At 34.9% G+C, this 18,494-nt stretch overlaps 1 protein-coding gene and 1 long non-coding RNA gene across 7 annotated transcripts in view; one reads left to right on the forward strand and one right to left on the reverse strand.

Moving 5' to 3' along the window:
• MICAL2 (microtubule associated monooxygenase, calponin and LIM domain containing 2) overlaps positions 1–18,494 on the reverse strand; it is a 78,291-nt gene that overhangs the window by 17,157 nt on the left and 42,640 nt on the right. For all 6 annotated transcript variants that reach the window (XM_087878689.1, XM_034417101.3, XM_087878683.1 and 3 more), the window contains 12 exons: positions 17,240–17,341; positions 16,036–16,191; positions 14,966–15,066; positions 12,630–12,887; positions 11,847–11,962; positions 10,961–11,087; positions 10,076–10,166; positions 9,821–9,968; positions 8,040–8,239; positions 6,558–6,670; positions 3,419–3,475; positions 1,317–1,466 (listed from right to left, as the gene is read on the reverse strand). In XM_087878689.1, the coding sequence (XP_087734815.1) occupies positions 1,317–1,466; positions 3,419–3,475; positions 6,558–6,670; positions 8,040–8,239; positions 9,821–9,968; positions 10,076–10,166; positions 10,961–11,087; positions 11,847–11,962; positions 12,630–12,887; positions 14,966–15,066; positions 16,036–16,191; positions 17,240–17,341 (1,619 nt within the window). The remainder of the gene's footprint in view (positions 1–1,316; positions 1,467–3,418; positions 3,476–6,557; positions 6,671–8,039; positions 8,240–9,820; positions 9,969–10,075; positions 10,167–10,960; positions 11,088–11,846; positions 11,963–12,629; positions 12,888–14,965; positions 15,067–16,035; positions 16,192–17,239; positions 17,342–18,494) is intronic.
• The window catches only part of LOC148116488 (uncharacterized), a 36,687-nt gene that overhangs the window by 15,318 nt on the left and 2,875 nt on the right, over positions 1–18,494 (forward strand). The window contains exons 2-3 of the long non-coding RNA XR_015729890.1: positions 17,200–17,354; positions 17,576–17,722. This is a non-coding gene — a long non-coding RNA (uncharacterized LOC148116488). The remainder of the gene's footprint in view (positions 1–17,199; positions 17,355–17,575; positions 17,723–18,494) is intronic.

The raw sequence follows: 18,494 nt of genomic DNA on the forward strand, positions 1-18,494 counted from the left end.
AAAAAGCCCAAACTGACACAAAAGTTTGTCTTGTTTTCTACATGTAATCCTATACTAGAAATATTTGCACATAGTTAAACAGCAATTGTCATGGAGTATAATGTTTCTAGAAAATCAATTTATTTAAGTAATAATAAAAATGTGTAACAGAATTTGTAATCTTAACCAAAATATTGCTAACTATCTTAAGAAGCACAAGAATATACAGCTTTTATATTGTTCTATTAAATTATGTTACATACTAAGACAGCAACCTGATCCCACGTCATCAGATTATTTCAAAAACTTTCAGTAACAAGGAAGGAAAGCATTATATAATTACATCACACTATCTACTATCTGAAAGGGACTTTGTTTATCTTGGACTAGGAGCAAATGTCTATGTTGTATTTTCATCATTATACAAAAATACAAAGACAGGAGGTATTCTGAGATGCTTCCTTTTATAATGCCAGCAATATTTATATTATCTGACTATCTGACTATAAATGTGTATTTCCTGTATATGTGAAGATTCTGAAACTAATACTGAACTGCATTACCCAGAATCATGCTTTTTGAGAGTTGATCAATATCAGTATTCCCTGAAATGTTGTTTGGAAGCAGAATAAAGTTTTAGGATCTTTCTCCTTGTACTCAAAACTTAAGATAGTAATTCCATGCATATATATTCAGAAGGCCTATGTGCCAATACCTCAAAATAGCTTCTTATTCCTCAGAAAGATTTGACTCCATTTCCAAATGTGAGTTTAACTATTTGTACTGGGAACAGTAACAAAGCAGTAACAAGGCCAAAGGAAAGTCTAGTAACTAGTCAGATCAAAGCTGATTAAAGTAAGACAGTAGATTCATTTACTCTACGAAGCAGAAGATGTATACAAAAGATCTAAAAACAAGCCAAGGTCACAAGGAGAGATCCAGAACATGTAGGCATCATTATCATAGGAGCTTTGCACAATCAAACATGGAACTTCTGCTGTAGGCTTAAACAGGGTATTAGGAGTCCAGATTTTGTTAACTGCTTGACACTATGAGGGAATTCCTCTTCCTACAAGATTTGTGTCTTAGATGTTCCCTCCAACTTACTGCATGTACTTTACTGTATGAAATTCACTTTACTGCACGTTCCATATTCCATAGCATGCAGAGGAGAGAGACAGGAAGAATTCAGCATCTCTATCTCATCTCCATCTGTTTTTGGATAACACGGTCAGTATAGACTTAGTCCCATTTCTCAACTAAACAAGATGGTCTGCCCCTTGTCCTGCAATTGCTCTGCCTTCTTCTCATCTTTATTTATTTGCTTATTCACTCACCTGTCTCCTTAATGAAACATTGGGTGCATTTTCTTCGAACTTGGCTAAGAGCTGTGTTGCCATTGATTTCACTTTGTTTCGATTTATTGTTCCTTTCATATCCCTTGGTCGATTACTAGAATTTCTTTCTTGATTAAAATAATTTGAAGACTATAAGCAAGCAGATGGGAAAAAAAGTATATGTATTTATTCCATAAATTAAGGACTGCCATTTATGTAAATTTTTGATGTAGATTTAAAAATCTACATAAAAAGATTACCTTTTTAAATAAATAACTCAAGGTAACAAGCTTACTTACTCCTTGTTCCTCTACCTATTTTCCCCACAACAACCGCTCTGTGGGTTGAGAGAAAGTGACTGGCCCCAAATCACCCAGATGGTCATCGTGCCCAAGGTGGGACTAGAATTCACAGAATCCTGGTTTCTAGCCTGGCACCTTAACTACTAGACCAAATTGTTCTTTCTTCATTACGTTTGTAAATTTGAAAAGCATTCTGTCACCCACATTAGAACAATGCATCTGTTACACACCACAGAAGTAATGCAAGCTTTGAGTTTTTGGGATCAAGCATGATAATAAACAAAACAGAAAGTGGGTGCAATGGAATGTGAGAATGGAATGTGGGAATGGAAGAAGGGGTGGGGAAAGATGCTTCCTAAGAAACAATCAGATAAAAGGGAGAGGAACCCACAAATGAGTAATAGGTAGAGAACTCAATAGCACTTTTTCATATGGCTGTTGACAAAAATAGGATTGCCAACATGATCACCAACGCCCAATGACAGATATGACACAACAAGAAGAAGATACTTAAAGTACAGTAGTGGCTGCCCATTTATTTGTGCACAAAATACAGTTAAAGCTCAGGTCCCAACTATTTGAGAGAAGACCAGTTTCTGTATGAATCTTTATGACTACTGAGATATGAAATTTTGTCCAAAACAGTCCCTTAGGTTTTGAAGCCATGATGTTCTTCTTCTGCCTGTATAGAGTAGGCTAAATATGGACTGCTCATGGTCCTTCTGAGACCAGCCTTGTTTTGTTCCAAATAAAATGTTCATAGATACAAAGGTAAACCTGTGTAGAGCCTGGAAGTTCCTAGGATATGTATCATTAATATTAAAACCATTGTCTTCCAATGGGTACAAATTCTAAAATTGATAAAATGTGCTGCTGGCCATTTCTTCAATCTGTTCTCAGAAACAAGAGATAGATCCAAGTACAGAAATACTCCAAACTACCTATGTATCTTGCAAGGAGAGTGCAATCCTGTTTAAAATATACATTTCTATGCTTCTTTGGAATTATTGCTTCACCTTGCAATGAATTGTCCCTTATCTGTCTCACTACAGTCTGCAGACCATTCAGTGGAGTCGTGCAATTTCTTGAAAAGTTTATAGAAACATAGAATCGGATGTCAGAAGGACATTGATAACTCCAACTGCATATCTCCAGTGTTTCAAGATGATATCAAATATTACTGGGAACAGAATAAAGCTGTAGACTTTCTTATATTTCTTGTTTTAAGGATCTGTGTCCAAGTAACATCATTTGAAATTTATCTGAGAGATGGGAATGGAACTATTACAAAGCCATGCCACCTATTCCCAAATCTCTCGAATGATCCAGAAGGTTGATGGTATCTAAAGCTACAGAAAGGCCCCTAAGAAACAATCAAGTCAATTCTATCCTTGATATCTGACACTTGTCACACTACAAGTCTTCAGAAAAGTTTGGCTTCCACTGACAATGGCAGTGGCCATACAGATTTCCAACCACAGATTTGAAGAATCTAGTATTACTTGAAAGAGGTTAAAGTGAAGTCCTGCTTGTTCAAAGCAGGTTCCAAAACAATATTATTTTTCTTTTTGCAGACATTGAACTGATAACAAAACAGGAGTTATTAATAGCTTCAACTATGGGGCAGTTTAAACCTTTTAATAAATAAATAAAATAATGCTACCCATCCCATGACTTGTTATGGTCAATTTTAATCAGCTAAAAAGCTGAATGTGAACTCCTTAATACCGACTTTTTGTAGCGGAAAACAAATTTTGTTATATAATACAAGCATATTTAACAATGAAATGTATTGCCAACCTCTTCAAAACTGATGAAACTTTTGCGTCGCCTTTTACTGGTTTCATTTTCTTCCACCTGAAAGCAATGAAATCAAGTTAAGAAAATATTCACAATTGTAAATATATCAAAAAATTATCTATTTAATAAAAGGCAAATGAACATTCTGTAACTAACATGCAAATTAGTTATAAAAGGAGAAAGGGCAAAGAGCATAATTAAATCATGCACCAGGTACAATTCAAGATTTCATTATGCATCTTTCTACAAAGAATTGACTGGAGGACTAATTTTAGGGCACTTTTAATATGTTATAAAGCCAGTTGATGTTAATGTTTCTCTTTCTACAAACACCAACCTATTCTCATTAACAGCTAAAACACCAAAAAATGCAGGAGAAAAGAACAACTACTTGAATTAATAGATTTCAAGGCGTTAAGGAAAGCAAAAGATGAAGTTTGTTATTATCCTTTCTATATTCCATTTTTGGTACAAAAGTAGCACACACATATCAATGCATTTGGATTGTAGATTAAACATATAAAATGATTTATTGTAGCTATACGACATCTCGCAATAACTCAGGAATCACACAATTCCAATGTCACAGTAGTATCTCAGAAACCCGCCAGGAGATAATCTGGTTCTCCTGATTCAAGGTCTTTGTGCATTATTTCAGGCCTAAAGATCTCAGCATTACACTTTTTTTTTATGATACTACTCAGAAGTTTGTGTATAATTCAGGTCCTGTTTAATTCAGGTCCTGGATAAATCACCAGCTGTTCTTTATGTAAGGAAGACAGATGTCATCAGTGATATGAATTAATTTATATAGCTTTCTACCACTAGAAGAGGTAGAAAGTATCCTGTGAATATTTCAATATTATGTCAGTTCAACAATATTTCATGCAAGTGTGAGTGGCATTACTGATAAAATTCAACACTCTCTGGCTGAGCTTGCAAGCCATATGATTTCACATAAGTATATTTCTTTTGGAACTATTTTATAGCTATGTGTAATCTTCTAAATGATGGACAAAACCACTCTTAGCTCTCCTTTCCAAAACACTGACAGATGTATAGTTCTAAAAACTGCCTTAAAAGTTTTCAAAGTTTTTATTTTGAATCAGACTATTGTCTGTCTAGATAAAAATCATTACTAATGGTCACATGAACCAGAATTACCCTTCTGCTCTTGGAAGAGGCTATAACAGAAATTCCTACTACTAATAGAAACCAGAAATTGTTTTTACTCTCTCCCTGCCAAGCTATTTGTGTGAACTCCATTCCCTGTGAAGCAGGGAAGTAAGTAAAAGAACCATCTATGGAACAGCACTACAAGTACAGTTCCTGTTACAGATTTGTAGATTTAATCCATTAATCTTTTAAAACTGAGTTTCTGAGCCTGTTTTTTAAAATTTTCATATTTTACTGTTCAGTTGGGCATTTAATAATAATAATAATTTTTGTTTGTGTAGCTGAGGGCAGAAAAGCTGGCATAGAATAACAAATACGGAAAAAAATTAAGATGTCTTATTTATGTTGACTTGTGAGACTGTAAAAGTTACAATAAGCAACATCGTGAAATACATTATATTGATATTTCAGCAGAGGAGTCTACTGTAAACTTGTTTTGGAAGTTTGAGCATTTTTGTCTTATTTCTGCCAAACTGGATAGTTGGGTTTCAATTGAATAAACACACCATTCTGTTTGCAAGGCTGAATAAAGAAAGGATGTTTCCTAAAAAGGGCATATGACTACTGGTAGATAGCTTAATATTCACATGATTTGATGGTATTATTTATAGATTGGTTGGCATAAGAAGAATCTTACATTTTGTATTTGGAAGGCTCTGTTAAACTTTATTCATTGGCCTTCAGAAGACAGAGTTGATACAGCTTTAAAAGCACAAAATGCACTCATTGTTTTTAGTTGCTAGTTATTGAAGCTGTTGACCAAATATTTTTGTATATTCTCTTACTTGATCAAGCCATCTCCATAAAATGATACATGCATGCTAATGTCTCTGGAGGCATTCTAGGGACACGTAAATAGATGTAGGGATGAAATGTAGGGGGAAGAAAAGGGTGGAGTAACATTGCATGAGTGAAACCTTCTCACATACTGGAGTGAGCCATTGTTAGCTGACTTTTCAAATCCATGCAGCTAATTTGTGGTGGTGTAAGTTCCACTCATCACAGGAGTAACTAAGTATAGGTAGATGGCAATTTTAACCAACATATAGTCCATCAAACAGTACTATATGATGGAAGCTGATAGATGAATGATCTAAATTACAGCAATTTCATTATTAAAATACTGGGAAGTTTAAGCTTATATTTGAACACAAGTAGTATTATGCAAAGCTTTTTTTTCCTGATACACAAGAGATACGATAGGCTTTATCTCAAAGATCAAACATTTAATTTTCATACGTAGGATGAAATTTAATTTTCTAAATTTAATTTAAATTTAATTCATTTTTTTAATTTAATTTTTAATGCAGGTTAGTGTTCTGGAGTTGTATCTCTATATAAAACTGAACTTCTTCCAGTTCTGGAATATTTCTTGTACTAAATATAAAATTACTAGTGGAAAGTAACACTCTTTCTTTCATTATTAGTGACACCTGCAAACTCACACACTTTTTATTTTCCTGCTGCTGTGAAGTTATACCATAACTATTCCAATGAAGCATCAACAGGGGGTAAAAATACAGTGATCTCTTTCAGAAATCAACAGAGAATACTGGCCATAGATATGTAGATTTTCTTTTGAAAACTGTAAAGTAGTTTCCTTTAATATTAGGTCAATTTGACATCTGTAAATGGGAAAGCAGATTTACTAGAGAACATTTTTCAGTAGTCTTGGGAATAATTTGGCTTTAGGAGATCCAAGGCCAATTTCATACTGATCTCAAATGGCAACCAAATAGTCCAGGGAAATGTACAAACTTTGCATGATAGAGAAAGCATATTCTGTTCACAGTGTGAATCTAAATAGCATGTAGATAGCATAATTGAATACTGTCCTATTTTTAACTTTCATTAGTTACACAGTATTTGTAAATTTATAACCTTGCTGTTTATTTTGTACTATGCATCCATTTATTCCTTTATCTAAAGGATGGGGAGGAAGAAAAAAGATATATAATTTTACTTTTGGTATTCTCTTCCTTGGAAATGTCAAGTTTATGTAATTATTACAGCCAAATTTGGATGATTTTGTTGAAGAAGGATCAATTATTTCTCCATTTTGCTTTACCATGGTACCTGTTCAAACATAAAGAAATAAAGTAAATTAAGGCATCATGTATTAATTTGGAAATCATGTAAAGCAAGCCATTTATACTTTCAAGTATTTTTCCTATAAAACTACATCTATAATTCAGTATTAACTTCAGAAAGTCTTTCATTACAAAAAAAATTGAAACATTGAAAAAGCAACATTATTCTTCAAACTAAATGGTACAGTCCTGTAATCTGAATTTAGAATAGACATGGACATCTCTCATCACATTCAGCTTCCACTCAAACACCCTAAACTTCACTGCCAAAGTTAATAACAAAACTGCTGAATTTCAGTAGCCCTTTAAAAAAAAAAAACCATTAAAAATTCAAAGTAGAAGTGGTTTGTCTCCTGTTCCTGGTTCCATTTTTATTCCCCACCATAACAACCCCAGAAACTTGAAGTTGTAAAAAGTTGAACATTTTTATAATAATCTCTGCAACTGTTCCTCTAGCAAATCTGGGAGAAAGACCCAAGATGATCCTGAGGAATGGGATATTAGGCTACTGCTTGGATTTTAGGAAGTTTTATGGGTGGGGATGGAAGTGTTTTGTCTCTCAGAGGCCTACCTCTTCTATTTCTATCCTTAACCACCACATGAAAGGGACATAAAATTTGGCCTTGTTCCTTCCAATGAAGTCACAGTATCATTAGATGTCTTTCTGTGATCGTCCAGAAAGTTGGAAGGTGGATTTAAAGCCTTCAACCACTGAAACACTGCCAAATGCTGACACAAAAATTAAAATACATTGAGCAGAGCTGAGTCAGAGCATGACATGTATCTGGGTAAACCAGTTACGATCAGCAGATTGTAATGAGTACTTTAAATAAAAGATATTTGTACATGCCTAAAAGCTCTTCTACTATACAAATTTTAATGCAAACCAGAGTCAAGCGTTGTCTTTGCCCTCTTTTCCACATTGCCATTTTGCCTATGACTATGTGAAAGGTGCAAAAGTATACTGGGTTATGTAGATTTCTAAGTATTATTGATCCATATCATAGCACTTGGAAAACAATATATCTAGCAGACAAGGTTCTCAATTTAAAAAAATCTAATAAAACAGAGACAAATTTGAAAACCAAGTGCAGAATCAGCGACTTTAATAAAATTTATGTGATCAACTAACCAAAATAAGTAATGGCAACAGTGTCTTCTGGCTTTCCAAAGAATAAAAACATCCACTTCCCCCATTTTGTTATAAAATCTGGTTGACATAGCTAAATATAATTCACTATTTCAAAGCAGTTACAATTGCAAGAAACCTTGGGCTCAGGTTTAAGGCCAAACCTGAATGTAAAGTAACAAAAGCTTGATTTTTGCTGAGAGTAAAAACAACAGAGCTAACTTACCCACTGCTCTCAGAGGTGTCCCCCTAAATAGCTCATAGAATTTTGACAGATACATGACCATACTGAGTTTATCAGGCTCTCCAGCAGACACCATTTCTTTCCCAGTTGTGACAGGAGGAATTTCAAATTCACGTTCAGCAATATCAAATGCTAGCTGGTTGTTTTCGACTGCGTCTTCTTCATTCAGGGAATCAAAGTCACTTAGAATTAGGGAAAAAAAGTCATATAAGTACAGAAACATCTCTTAGAGTAGTCTGAAAACCAAGTCTTGGCAACTAGACTAATTTTCTTGCTTCTCATCTCGTACAGTACTTTAGAAAATGATTTTCCCTGTACTAAATCTTTTTGTTTTCAAAGTTTTTCTAAAACATTGTGGAAAAAAAAAATGTTGGTATCCTTGATAAAAATTTAATTTAGTGCGTATTCATACTTACTTACTTACTCTCTTCCACATTATGTTTTTGCCAGAGTGGAATACCACCATCTCCTTACATTATGTATACAAAACAATAGTCTATAATTATCCTTTAGAACTCTGAGAAGCACCCAACCACAACCAACCAACCAGCCAATAAAAGAAATCCTGAATAAATATATGCTATAATAGAATAATATATACCAAATCAGAATATGCAAATGTTCAAATCAATTGTCCCTGATCTTGTATCTTACAGATGTTCTTAACTGTTATTTGAGTACTTTCTAGAGACTGCAACTAGAAATTATGGGAAGTTATGTACATAGATATGGAAGTCATTAGGCATTAGGAAGAAAGTTAGCATCTGTTGGCATAAAAATACCCTTATTCCAGAGAATGGTATTTGCTAAATAAGTATGATGTAATTACTAGTTCCAATATGAGCCAATTTGGTGTAGTGGTTAAAGTGCTGACCTAGAAACCAGGAGACTGTGAGTTCTAGATCTCTATTAAGCATGAAAAACTGGCTGAATGACTTTGGTCCAGACACATAGCCCAAGTCACTTCATAGGGCTATTTTTGTGGAGAAAACAGGAAGTGGGAGCATTAGGTATGTTAACTGCCTTGAGTTGACCAACATATGTAAAACTCAGGATAAAAATCTAATCATCTTCATCTCCAGAATTCTTGGGGAACTGGGATAGAAATAAAATATACAATTTAATTTTTCAAAGGATTGACATAATGTCCTTCCACAGATGCATTAAGATACACACACACACACACACACACACACACAACTGGCATTTCAAAGAGCTCTAAGGACCTGGCTCTTTGCCTAGGTTTTGGTAAGGACAATTGATGCCCCTTTCTTCCTTTTAGTTGCCTTCAGGGTTTGTTTTCTTTGCTATCATTGCTCTTTTGTCATGGGCTGTTTTCGTATTTTTTTTCCAGACATTATAACAATACAGATGGCACTCCTCAATTCTGAATAACCTCTCCCCACATTTGCATGTGAATATTACTCAGCACAGAGCATTTAAAAGAAAACACTGTAAAATAACAAATGCTATGAATTCAGGAAGAAATACAAGCATAAAAGATATCAACTTCTATAACACAAGCAAAAAACAGTATGGTTGAAACTCGAGAAGTTCTTTGAATCTGTAAACTTTGTATTTTTTTAATATGGAGCCAAAGACACCGAGGGGCAGAATCTGAACAAAAAGATGCAGAGAATTGCAAAATAGATGTTAAAAAGAGAAACAATCTTTCTTTATTGTTTTGATTGGCCTTATTCAAGTCTCTATTTTAAAAGGAATTTGGCAATTAGCAAGCATTACATACACGTATAAAAACTTACATGAGGTCAGGTTTGAAGCGATGTATAAGCGCACATAAGGCAAGGCCACTTTTCCACGAACTGGTAAGATCTGTGACGTTCACATTCTTGTATCCTTCGGTCTGTTTCTGACACCAGGTTAAAAGTTTGTTGGGCCTTATGTCATATTCTGAAAGAATAATTTTCTTTTTTTAAAAAAAACGGTACAATCTTTACGACTTTTAAACTCTCCCAGTATATGGTGTAAAAAAAGAATACTAGTGAAACTTCTCATACCACGTTTTGAAAGGCCAATTGATCTTCTAATGGTATTTGCTCTTTCTAGTAGGCACGGCTGCAGCTCATTTGTAATATATAAATGTTTCACCTAAGGGAAGATAATCAACAGTTGAGTTCAGAATCTTCACTGCTCAAATCTGATTTATCATTCAATTATCTAAACTGACAATGGATATGCAACATCTAACTCACCACAGTTTATATGCTAATTATTATATTTATATGCTACCCTATTCCAAGATTCCAAGCACTTAACAAACATTAAAACTCAATAAAACACCATTGTGTTAACTTACAGATAAACGTCTAGGGGAAATAAAACTATCAAGACATGCATGCAAAACAGGCAGTTCTGCATTTTCTTCATGATCATCTGAGTTTGTTTTCATATTTTATAGATCAACTATTATACAACCATTATGTTTATGGCAGTCAAAGTTGAACAGAAACGTTCTAAAAAAACCCAATCCAACCTTCCTAGTATCGCTTTGAATATAAAGGGTTTTATTGTTTATATAAAAGTAAAGGTTCCCCTCGCACATATGTACTAGTTGTTCCCGACTCTAGGGAGCGGTGCTCATCTCCGTTTCAAAACCAAAGAGCCAGCACTGTCCAAAGATGTCTCCGTGGTCATGTGGCGAACATGACTAAACGCCAAAGGCACACGGAACACTGTTACCTTCCCACCAAAGGTGGTCCCTATTTTTTCTACTTGCATTTTTTACGTGCTTTCGAACTGCTACGTTGGCAGAACCTGGGACAAGTAACGGGAGCTCACCCCATTACGTGGCACTAGGGATTCGAACCACTGAACTGCCAACCTTTCGATTGACAAGCTCAGCGTCTTAGCCACTGAGCCACCATATTTATATCTTGGCTTACCTGATGAGGTCGAACACAACTTGAGTTCAAATTCGGATATCGTGTGGCAGGGTCAATAGTGTATTGGTCAAAATTCTTAGTGATATTTTCAGGTGTTGTCTGAGGTAAGAGTCTATAAATACTTTCCCTGAAAGACAGCAATAGAAATATGTCTGTTTGATTTTAAGAGGCAGGCAGTTTTCGCCCTTGCTTGATGTGCACCTACCTTTATTTAGACAATGAATTTAGATTTGCCAAAGTATGAAAAATGCTTAAGATGACAACAACTCAGACAGAAAAATATAGGTCTTCCTAAGGCAGAAAAATAACTACAGTGAGGTAAGATTACATCATCCCAAATCATCTGGCTTTAATTTTCCTTTCGCACAAGAAACAACTCCTCCTTTAGCCACAAAACAGCAGTAGGTATAGATTTCACAGCCATTATTAGTCAGCCAGGTTTCCATTTACAGCCTGTGCTGTCTTTTGCTTTCCGCAAACATGCTTTCTCAGCCCTTATATGACCTTTTTCCAAATTCAGACACTTGACTTCATCATTACCATACATAACATCTACAAAAAAAAAAAACCCTCTCAACAACTCTCCTTTCCTCCTTGTAATTGGGCAAAGATTGCAGTGAAACAAATGAGAAACAAATTGATAACAAAATAAGAACAAGAATAAGATAATAGAAGCATTATCAAATATGGTAGAACTAGGTCACCTAAATGCTACTGAAAGACACTGTAGCAACCAAGTGTCCAAGGCCAATAGTAAGGAATGATATCTGGATGGCCACAGATTCTTCATCCCCACTTTGGATCAAACTGGGATCAATTTTCGCTCTGTGAAAAATGGAATTCACTCACTTCTCTGCTATATAAAGACAAGCACATATAGACTTACCTTTCTGCTAGGATATCAAGAGGGAACTTTCCTTGTGCCCAGCTTTTCACCATCCAAGCTGTGTCAAATGCAGCTAGGAATCCTCTTGCACAACCAGTACCCATTGGCCAGAACGGCTGTGACAGTGAAACATATTTTTGTTTTAGGTAACATCTAATATAATTTAAATTGAAAAACATTCAAATTCTTTATTATAATCTGGATACCATCCAGCCACCCTATTACGAGAAGAAAGCAGAGGATACAGGTATAAGATAAGCATTTTACAAAAAGAGAGAAAGTGGAGGAAAAACAAATGCAATAGGCAAAAGCTGGAGTATCGGATAACAATAATAGTAATAAAAAAACCTCTTGGTATAGATTGTGAACGCTTCTGAAGTTCCTACCATTTCAGTCAGAGAATAATAATATAGCATTCATACTTGCAATATTTACTAGATGTTGGTTCATAAAACTGCGGGTTTTTTGGTTTTTTTTAATTTGATTTATATGCCGCCCTTCTCCGGAGACTCAGGGCGGCTTACAATGCGTTAAGCAATAGCCTTCATACTTTTGTATATTTATACAAAGTCAGCTTATTGCCCCCACAAACTGGGTCCTTAGAAAGGATGGAAGGCTGAGTCAACCTTGAGCCTGGCGAGATTCGCTCTTACTTTAATTGTAGACAGCCAGTGTTAAATTACAGTGCTTCTGTCTGTTGAGCTAAACCAGGCTCCTAAAACTGCTGTTACAAACCAAATCACTTTTAAAAGCTATCTTGAAGAAATGTGTATTTCATCCTACCTCTACTAAACTGTCTCCAACAAGAGCAACCAACAGTTGATGCCGATGCCTCTCACGTACTAATGCAGCATTTTCAGAGGCATACATAGAAGTAAAATCAAACATGGCCACATCTGGTTGTCCATAGTGATTAATTGCAAAATCTAAGGCAGGCAATTGATAATCAGTTGCAAAGTCGGCAGCTTCTCTTGCATAGGACAATAGATTGTCTTGGTCTACATTTTCCACACACAGTAGCATTTCGGTATCAATAAAATCCTAAATGAAACCACAGATGTCTATTGTTAGAATTCTTGGACAATCCAATGGATGCTAGATAAAACAAATAATTACATATAACAATACAGGGTGAAGTTATATGCATACTGTATGCTAGCAATTTAATTTGCTCTAGAGCAGTGGTCTCCAATTTTTCTGCCTTTGTGGTCTGGCAGCAGGGGGAAGAGCAGATGGTTCTGGGTGAGCGCACACACACATATGCAGCTCCATTTGCAACTCATACAAATGCAGTTTTGCATGCGCACATGTTCACCCACCGCTTGCAGAACCCGGTTCTGAATGGTACTGGGTCATGGGTCAGAGATTGGGGACCCCTGCTCTAGACCAGGGGTCACCAACCTTTCGGACCTCAGGGACCACTAAATTCATAATTTCAATCCCGCGGACCACTAATATGAATTAGTGACGAGATGGGGTCACTTAGGCACTTAGTTAGCAAACTAAGTGCCTGTTAGCAAAGAGAAGCACCCGGGGTCAACCCTAGCTTTGTTGTCTATTGCAGCTAGGAATCTCAAATATGACCAAGAATGAATGTTTGTCTTGTAGCCAGCCTGGGCGCTAGATGCCCCCCCCCTTGCAAACTCTGTCTCTTGAGGAGCTTGGCTGAAGTTTCGTGCACCACTCATTGAAGCACCTGGACTCCCAAGGAGGGAGCTACTAAACAGGCAGCCAAGGTAAATACCTGAAGGACCCCATCCCATCAACAAGTGGGATTAATTGCTTTGGTAGGCCGTACCCGGCCCAAGGGCCATAGTTTGAGGATCCCTGACTTAGTGCAATATAAAAAATGCAAAAATGCAAAGATTTTTCTGTGGACCACCAAAATTTTCTCGTGGACCACCAGTGGTCCATGGACCACCAGTTGGTGACCGCTGCTCTAGACCATTGAGAGCATGTAAATCAAATATATCTGTACCTAACTTTAAAAAAATGATTTTTTAAAAAACAGAGATTTCTTTTTGAAAAGTATGAATTCAGACAGTATGTGGAACATAGAATAAAAGGGTCGGAAGGACCATGCACCTCTCTTTAATGATCTTCTACCTGTTACAGCTTGTCCTGCGCCCAGGTACTTTGGAGAATAAGTTGAACCCCTCTGCTCTTTGACAGTTCCATAAGTATTGGAAGACAACTATTGTGTGACCCCTAAATCTTCTCTTCAATGGGCTAGACATACGTAGTTCCCTTAACCATTCATCATATGGTTAGGCTCCAGATACATTATCATCTTTATTGTTCGTCTCTGCATTCTTTCTAGAGTCTTGGCATCTCTTTTGTATTGTGGCAACCAGAATTGGATGTAATATTCCAAATGTGGCTTCATTAGTTCAATATAGAATGGTACTATCACTTCTCATGATTTTGATGCTATCCCTCTATTGATGCAGCCTAGGACTGCATTGGCTTTTTTGGCAGTTGCAGCACACTGCTGGCTCATACTTAAGTAGCTATTGACTATTCTATACCTATGCATTTGATTTTTCCTGCCTAGGTACAAGATCTTACTTTTCTCATTTTATTTTTATAACTAAAACTCAGTTCCCAAAGACATACAGTACATCACTCTTCCCCAATTACTTTCCAGAACATTTTGGGGTTCAACTCCCATAATCCCCAATTGTTTTTAATGTAGCACAAATGCGAATTCTATGAATTTATAAAACATCTCAACTGAGATATAACAATTTTAATCCAGGACATAGCCTAGTTTATTAGTGCTGCAATGAGTCTTATGCTTGCATGTTCCCTCTCCATCTTTCTTGAACACTCAATTTCAGTGAAGTGTTCTTGAACATTTCAACACAATTTCCTGTTATATTTCAATTTGAAAATGCAGTTCAGCTTTTGTCAAATTGTAGTTCGTCAGATGTTCTGTGACTGCAACACTTAGAATTTCCACCCAGTACTTTGGGAATACAATGGCCATTTGGCTGGGAATTCTGGAAATAATCTGTCTCAAATAATCTGGAGAATCTGGGTTTTAAGATTCTGTTGAGGCTCAGCAATCAGAATGTGTACTATTATACAGAGAAAGAAAATATACATTGGATACATACGTTAATAATGACACCCTTATCCAGAAGGCTCTGTTTTTTTGCAGTCATCACAAAGTAATGTGTGCTATCTTTATAGTAAACAATATTTTCTAGGTCAATTCCTACAGAAGAGCAAGACATGTTTTTGGATGAAAACTCATATAATAAAACAGTGTATATTTCTCAATTTTTTTTACTACTTTAATATTCAACAAATTTGGAAAAAAACATTTTTTTAACCTCCTAAATTTTGAATTCAAATTTATTCATACTGTAACATTCTCAACAATACATTTAATTAAATTCTAACATGATGTTGACAGTAAAAACATATAATTTATACATCTTTATAATTTAAAGATGAACACATTAAACCATGTGTGTTCGTAGTCTAAAATCCTATCCTAGTTAAAAATTATGTCATATTAAATTTGTCAACAAACAGCATGTTTCAGGGAATTCAATTTCTCCTTGTATGCATGCAAAGTGTTGGAAAAATTTTGGACCAGAAAATAATATGAAAAAGTAAAGGCTGAGAAGGTTCTATTGTAGAAAGTCATAAAACATTTTGCTATTTTTATTGCAATGAGTAGCACCTTCGAAATAACTATGACTTAGTTCATACTTAAAGCTATGACCAGAAGTTCATAATCCATGGTCCTGATACACAAACACCCTTGAAAACTTGCAAACAACTTACATGGGCCTACAGAAATTATTACCAAATCAAAGTTTTTATTGTAAGAGAAAGAGATTAAATTTCTAACTAGACAGCATTCATACTCAATTCCAATTTAATTAAAACAATAAATGAAGTCAAATCAGTTTGTTCTTAATCCTTTATATTCCTACATACACAGGAAAGGGGTCACCTAGAAAAAAATTGCACATTACTGCACAAATATAATGTGGCAAGATTGCTTTTGATTTAGCATGATGAGTGAAACTGTCTATTATAGATTTTTGTGTAAATCAATGAACAACAAAATCTTAAAGAAAATGAATTAAAGTGCCACCACTGATTTTATACCTCTGCTATTCAGTTTGGTTGCCAACTTGCTGTATTTTGCCATGTTTAAAAGAATACCCACCTGTTTCTTCTTTCAAATCTTGGAAGAATTTTTGATTAAAAATGAAAGCAACACCACTAATCTCCTCCACTTTGGCTTCTGCTGTGGTATTTTTGTTTATAAAGTTGGCAGTAATGGCGATAGCTAGCTTTCCACGAAATTCCTTTCTTTTAAAACCTTACAAGGAAAAACAACAAGAGTTGATTAATACCTTTTTCCCATGAGAAATTTTGGCATTTACCCAAGAACTCAGGTGGAGTTACAAAGATTGTAAATTAATTTGGAGCCAGAAAACTCTCAAATATTTGTTCTTCTCTCCTAGCATTTTTCTATTATGTCCTCTTTTAATTGAACCACATCTCCTCTAATTATATAATTTCCTGCATCAGATTCTTAAAACTGACTCTCTTCATTTTTCCACTGGACAGTTCTACATATTTCATATCCAGGCAAACATTTATTTACAAATCTCCTAAAGAGTTTACTTGTTTTGCTAAAAAAATTCTTAGTGTTACCTGTTGTGACTATTCTACCACATTCCTCTGGTACCTTGCAACCTCAGAATTCATCATGTCCATTAGATTGACTGATTTTTTTTCTCCTAGAGTTGGGTAGCACAACTTTCTGTAGTGATATTAAGTTCAAATGTTCTAACATAAAGTCCAGTAGTTTCAAAGAATTAAATGTGCATCTAATTAAAGCCCAATAGGAATAGGCATAAAGATGTTTGGTCATATGACATAACACAGGCTGTTTAACTAATGTTTCACTGGCAAAAGCCAACTTAGAGTTGTGATACTTATTATTATTAAATTCCTTTTAAAATATTTAACAGCTGGTACAACAGGATCTTTCTCTCCTTCCATTTGGTTATTCTATACCAAATTCACAATGATTATCTTTTTAAGTCAAATTATTGCTTCCTAAAGTAATTACATAGCAAGTATTGTGCATATTCATTTTGTACCCCTGCAGAATTGTGATCCAAATAGCATAGTATGCCCTTACTGGAACAATGAAAAGTTTTGCATTAGAGTTTGCAATTTAAAAAGTGCATGTCTTTTTCATTTGCTAATAGCCACCTATATTTTTAAAAGATAAAAGTGTAATAATTTTTAAAAGTCTGATTTACTTTATTGTTCTTCATAAAGAAAGAAATGAGCAGGCTCTTTATTTCCATTTTAGATATTTGTTCAATTGAATTTTGATTCTATTTATAACATACCTTCCAAACTATTTCTTCGGCCATCAGCTCCAATTATGACATCAAATTCGAATTCTGATAAGGGATGATCCATTGGAAAAAATTCAGCTCTCCAACCTATTTCTGAAATCAAGAGGTTAGTCAGCAAGTGTATGTCAATAATATGTATAATGCAAATCATGTTAAGAAAAGTTTGGAAAAACTTCCCTACTTTCTTCTAGTTGATTTTTTAAAGATTCAATTTATTAAAAATATGCATTATAGAAAATACAGATAAATTGTGATTTATAAGAGAAATATATACTATGTTTATAATTTGTGAAAAAAATTACATATTTATTGCAAATTCTTTTACAGTTAAAACAATCAAAAAAATGGAACAGACAACATAATGATTGAATATAGATGATTATATCCATCCATACCACTTCTGTGTTAAACAATAATCAAGAATACATGAAGAAAATTTACACAAATTTGATCATGAACCTAGAGGGAGTTTCTGTAAGTCTAACATATTTATTCTACTCAAAAGTGTATCATGATGTTACAAACATTTATAAGCAAGAAGATTCCGTTTTTATGCTAATCAAAATTTAATTAGTTGCTAATTAATTAGTTAATTAATTCCTGAGAATTTAATTAGCTTCTTTGTTCAATCCATCCTTAACTTCTTTGGAAAAGATTTTCAGAGTCAAACCTTCAGTTTGAGAGAAGGAATATGGTACAATATCTGCTCTAAAACTTAACATTAGTCAAAATAAATAAAATACACAAAAACATGAATTTATTCAGGTCGCATATTCAGATACACATAAAATGGAAAAATAATTTTGTTTCAAATCAAAACAAACACATACTGTTTCAGAAGTTTTCCTTAACTGTGGGTGGACAATTGTTCAACAACAGAAATCCAGAAGGATTTCATTGTTTGAAGATATGGTTGAGACAAACTTTTGAAAGGTACTAAGGATTGCTTTCTTCTCCTACTGCACATAGCTTAAGCCACACCTTTCTTCTCTGCTTCCCCTTATGCTGCTTTTGAAGCCAAGGATATTAGCAGGGAAATAGGGAAAGAAAACATTGGAAAAGATGGGGACAGAGAGGCTAGTTGTGTATGCTGTCCTAGAAGTCAGGATGAGAGCTATCCAACCAGTCCTTCCATTGACTTGACTTTTCTCATGCCTTCCTTTACTTAGCAATCATGTATTACCATTAACTTTGGCTTTCTCTACAAACATTTCTGCCCAAAACACAAGTTTCCAACTGTGCCTAG

This window comes from Pantherophis guttatus, chromosome 1 (assembly GCF_059756535.1).
Source record: "Pantherophis guttatus breed Tessera chromosome 1, ASM5975653v1, whole genome shotgun sequence".
Lineage (NCBI taxonomy): Eukaryota > Metazoa > Chordata > Lepidosauria > Squamata > Colubridae > Pantherophis > Pantherophis guttatus.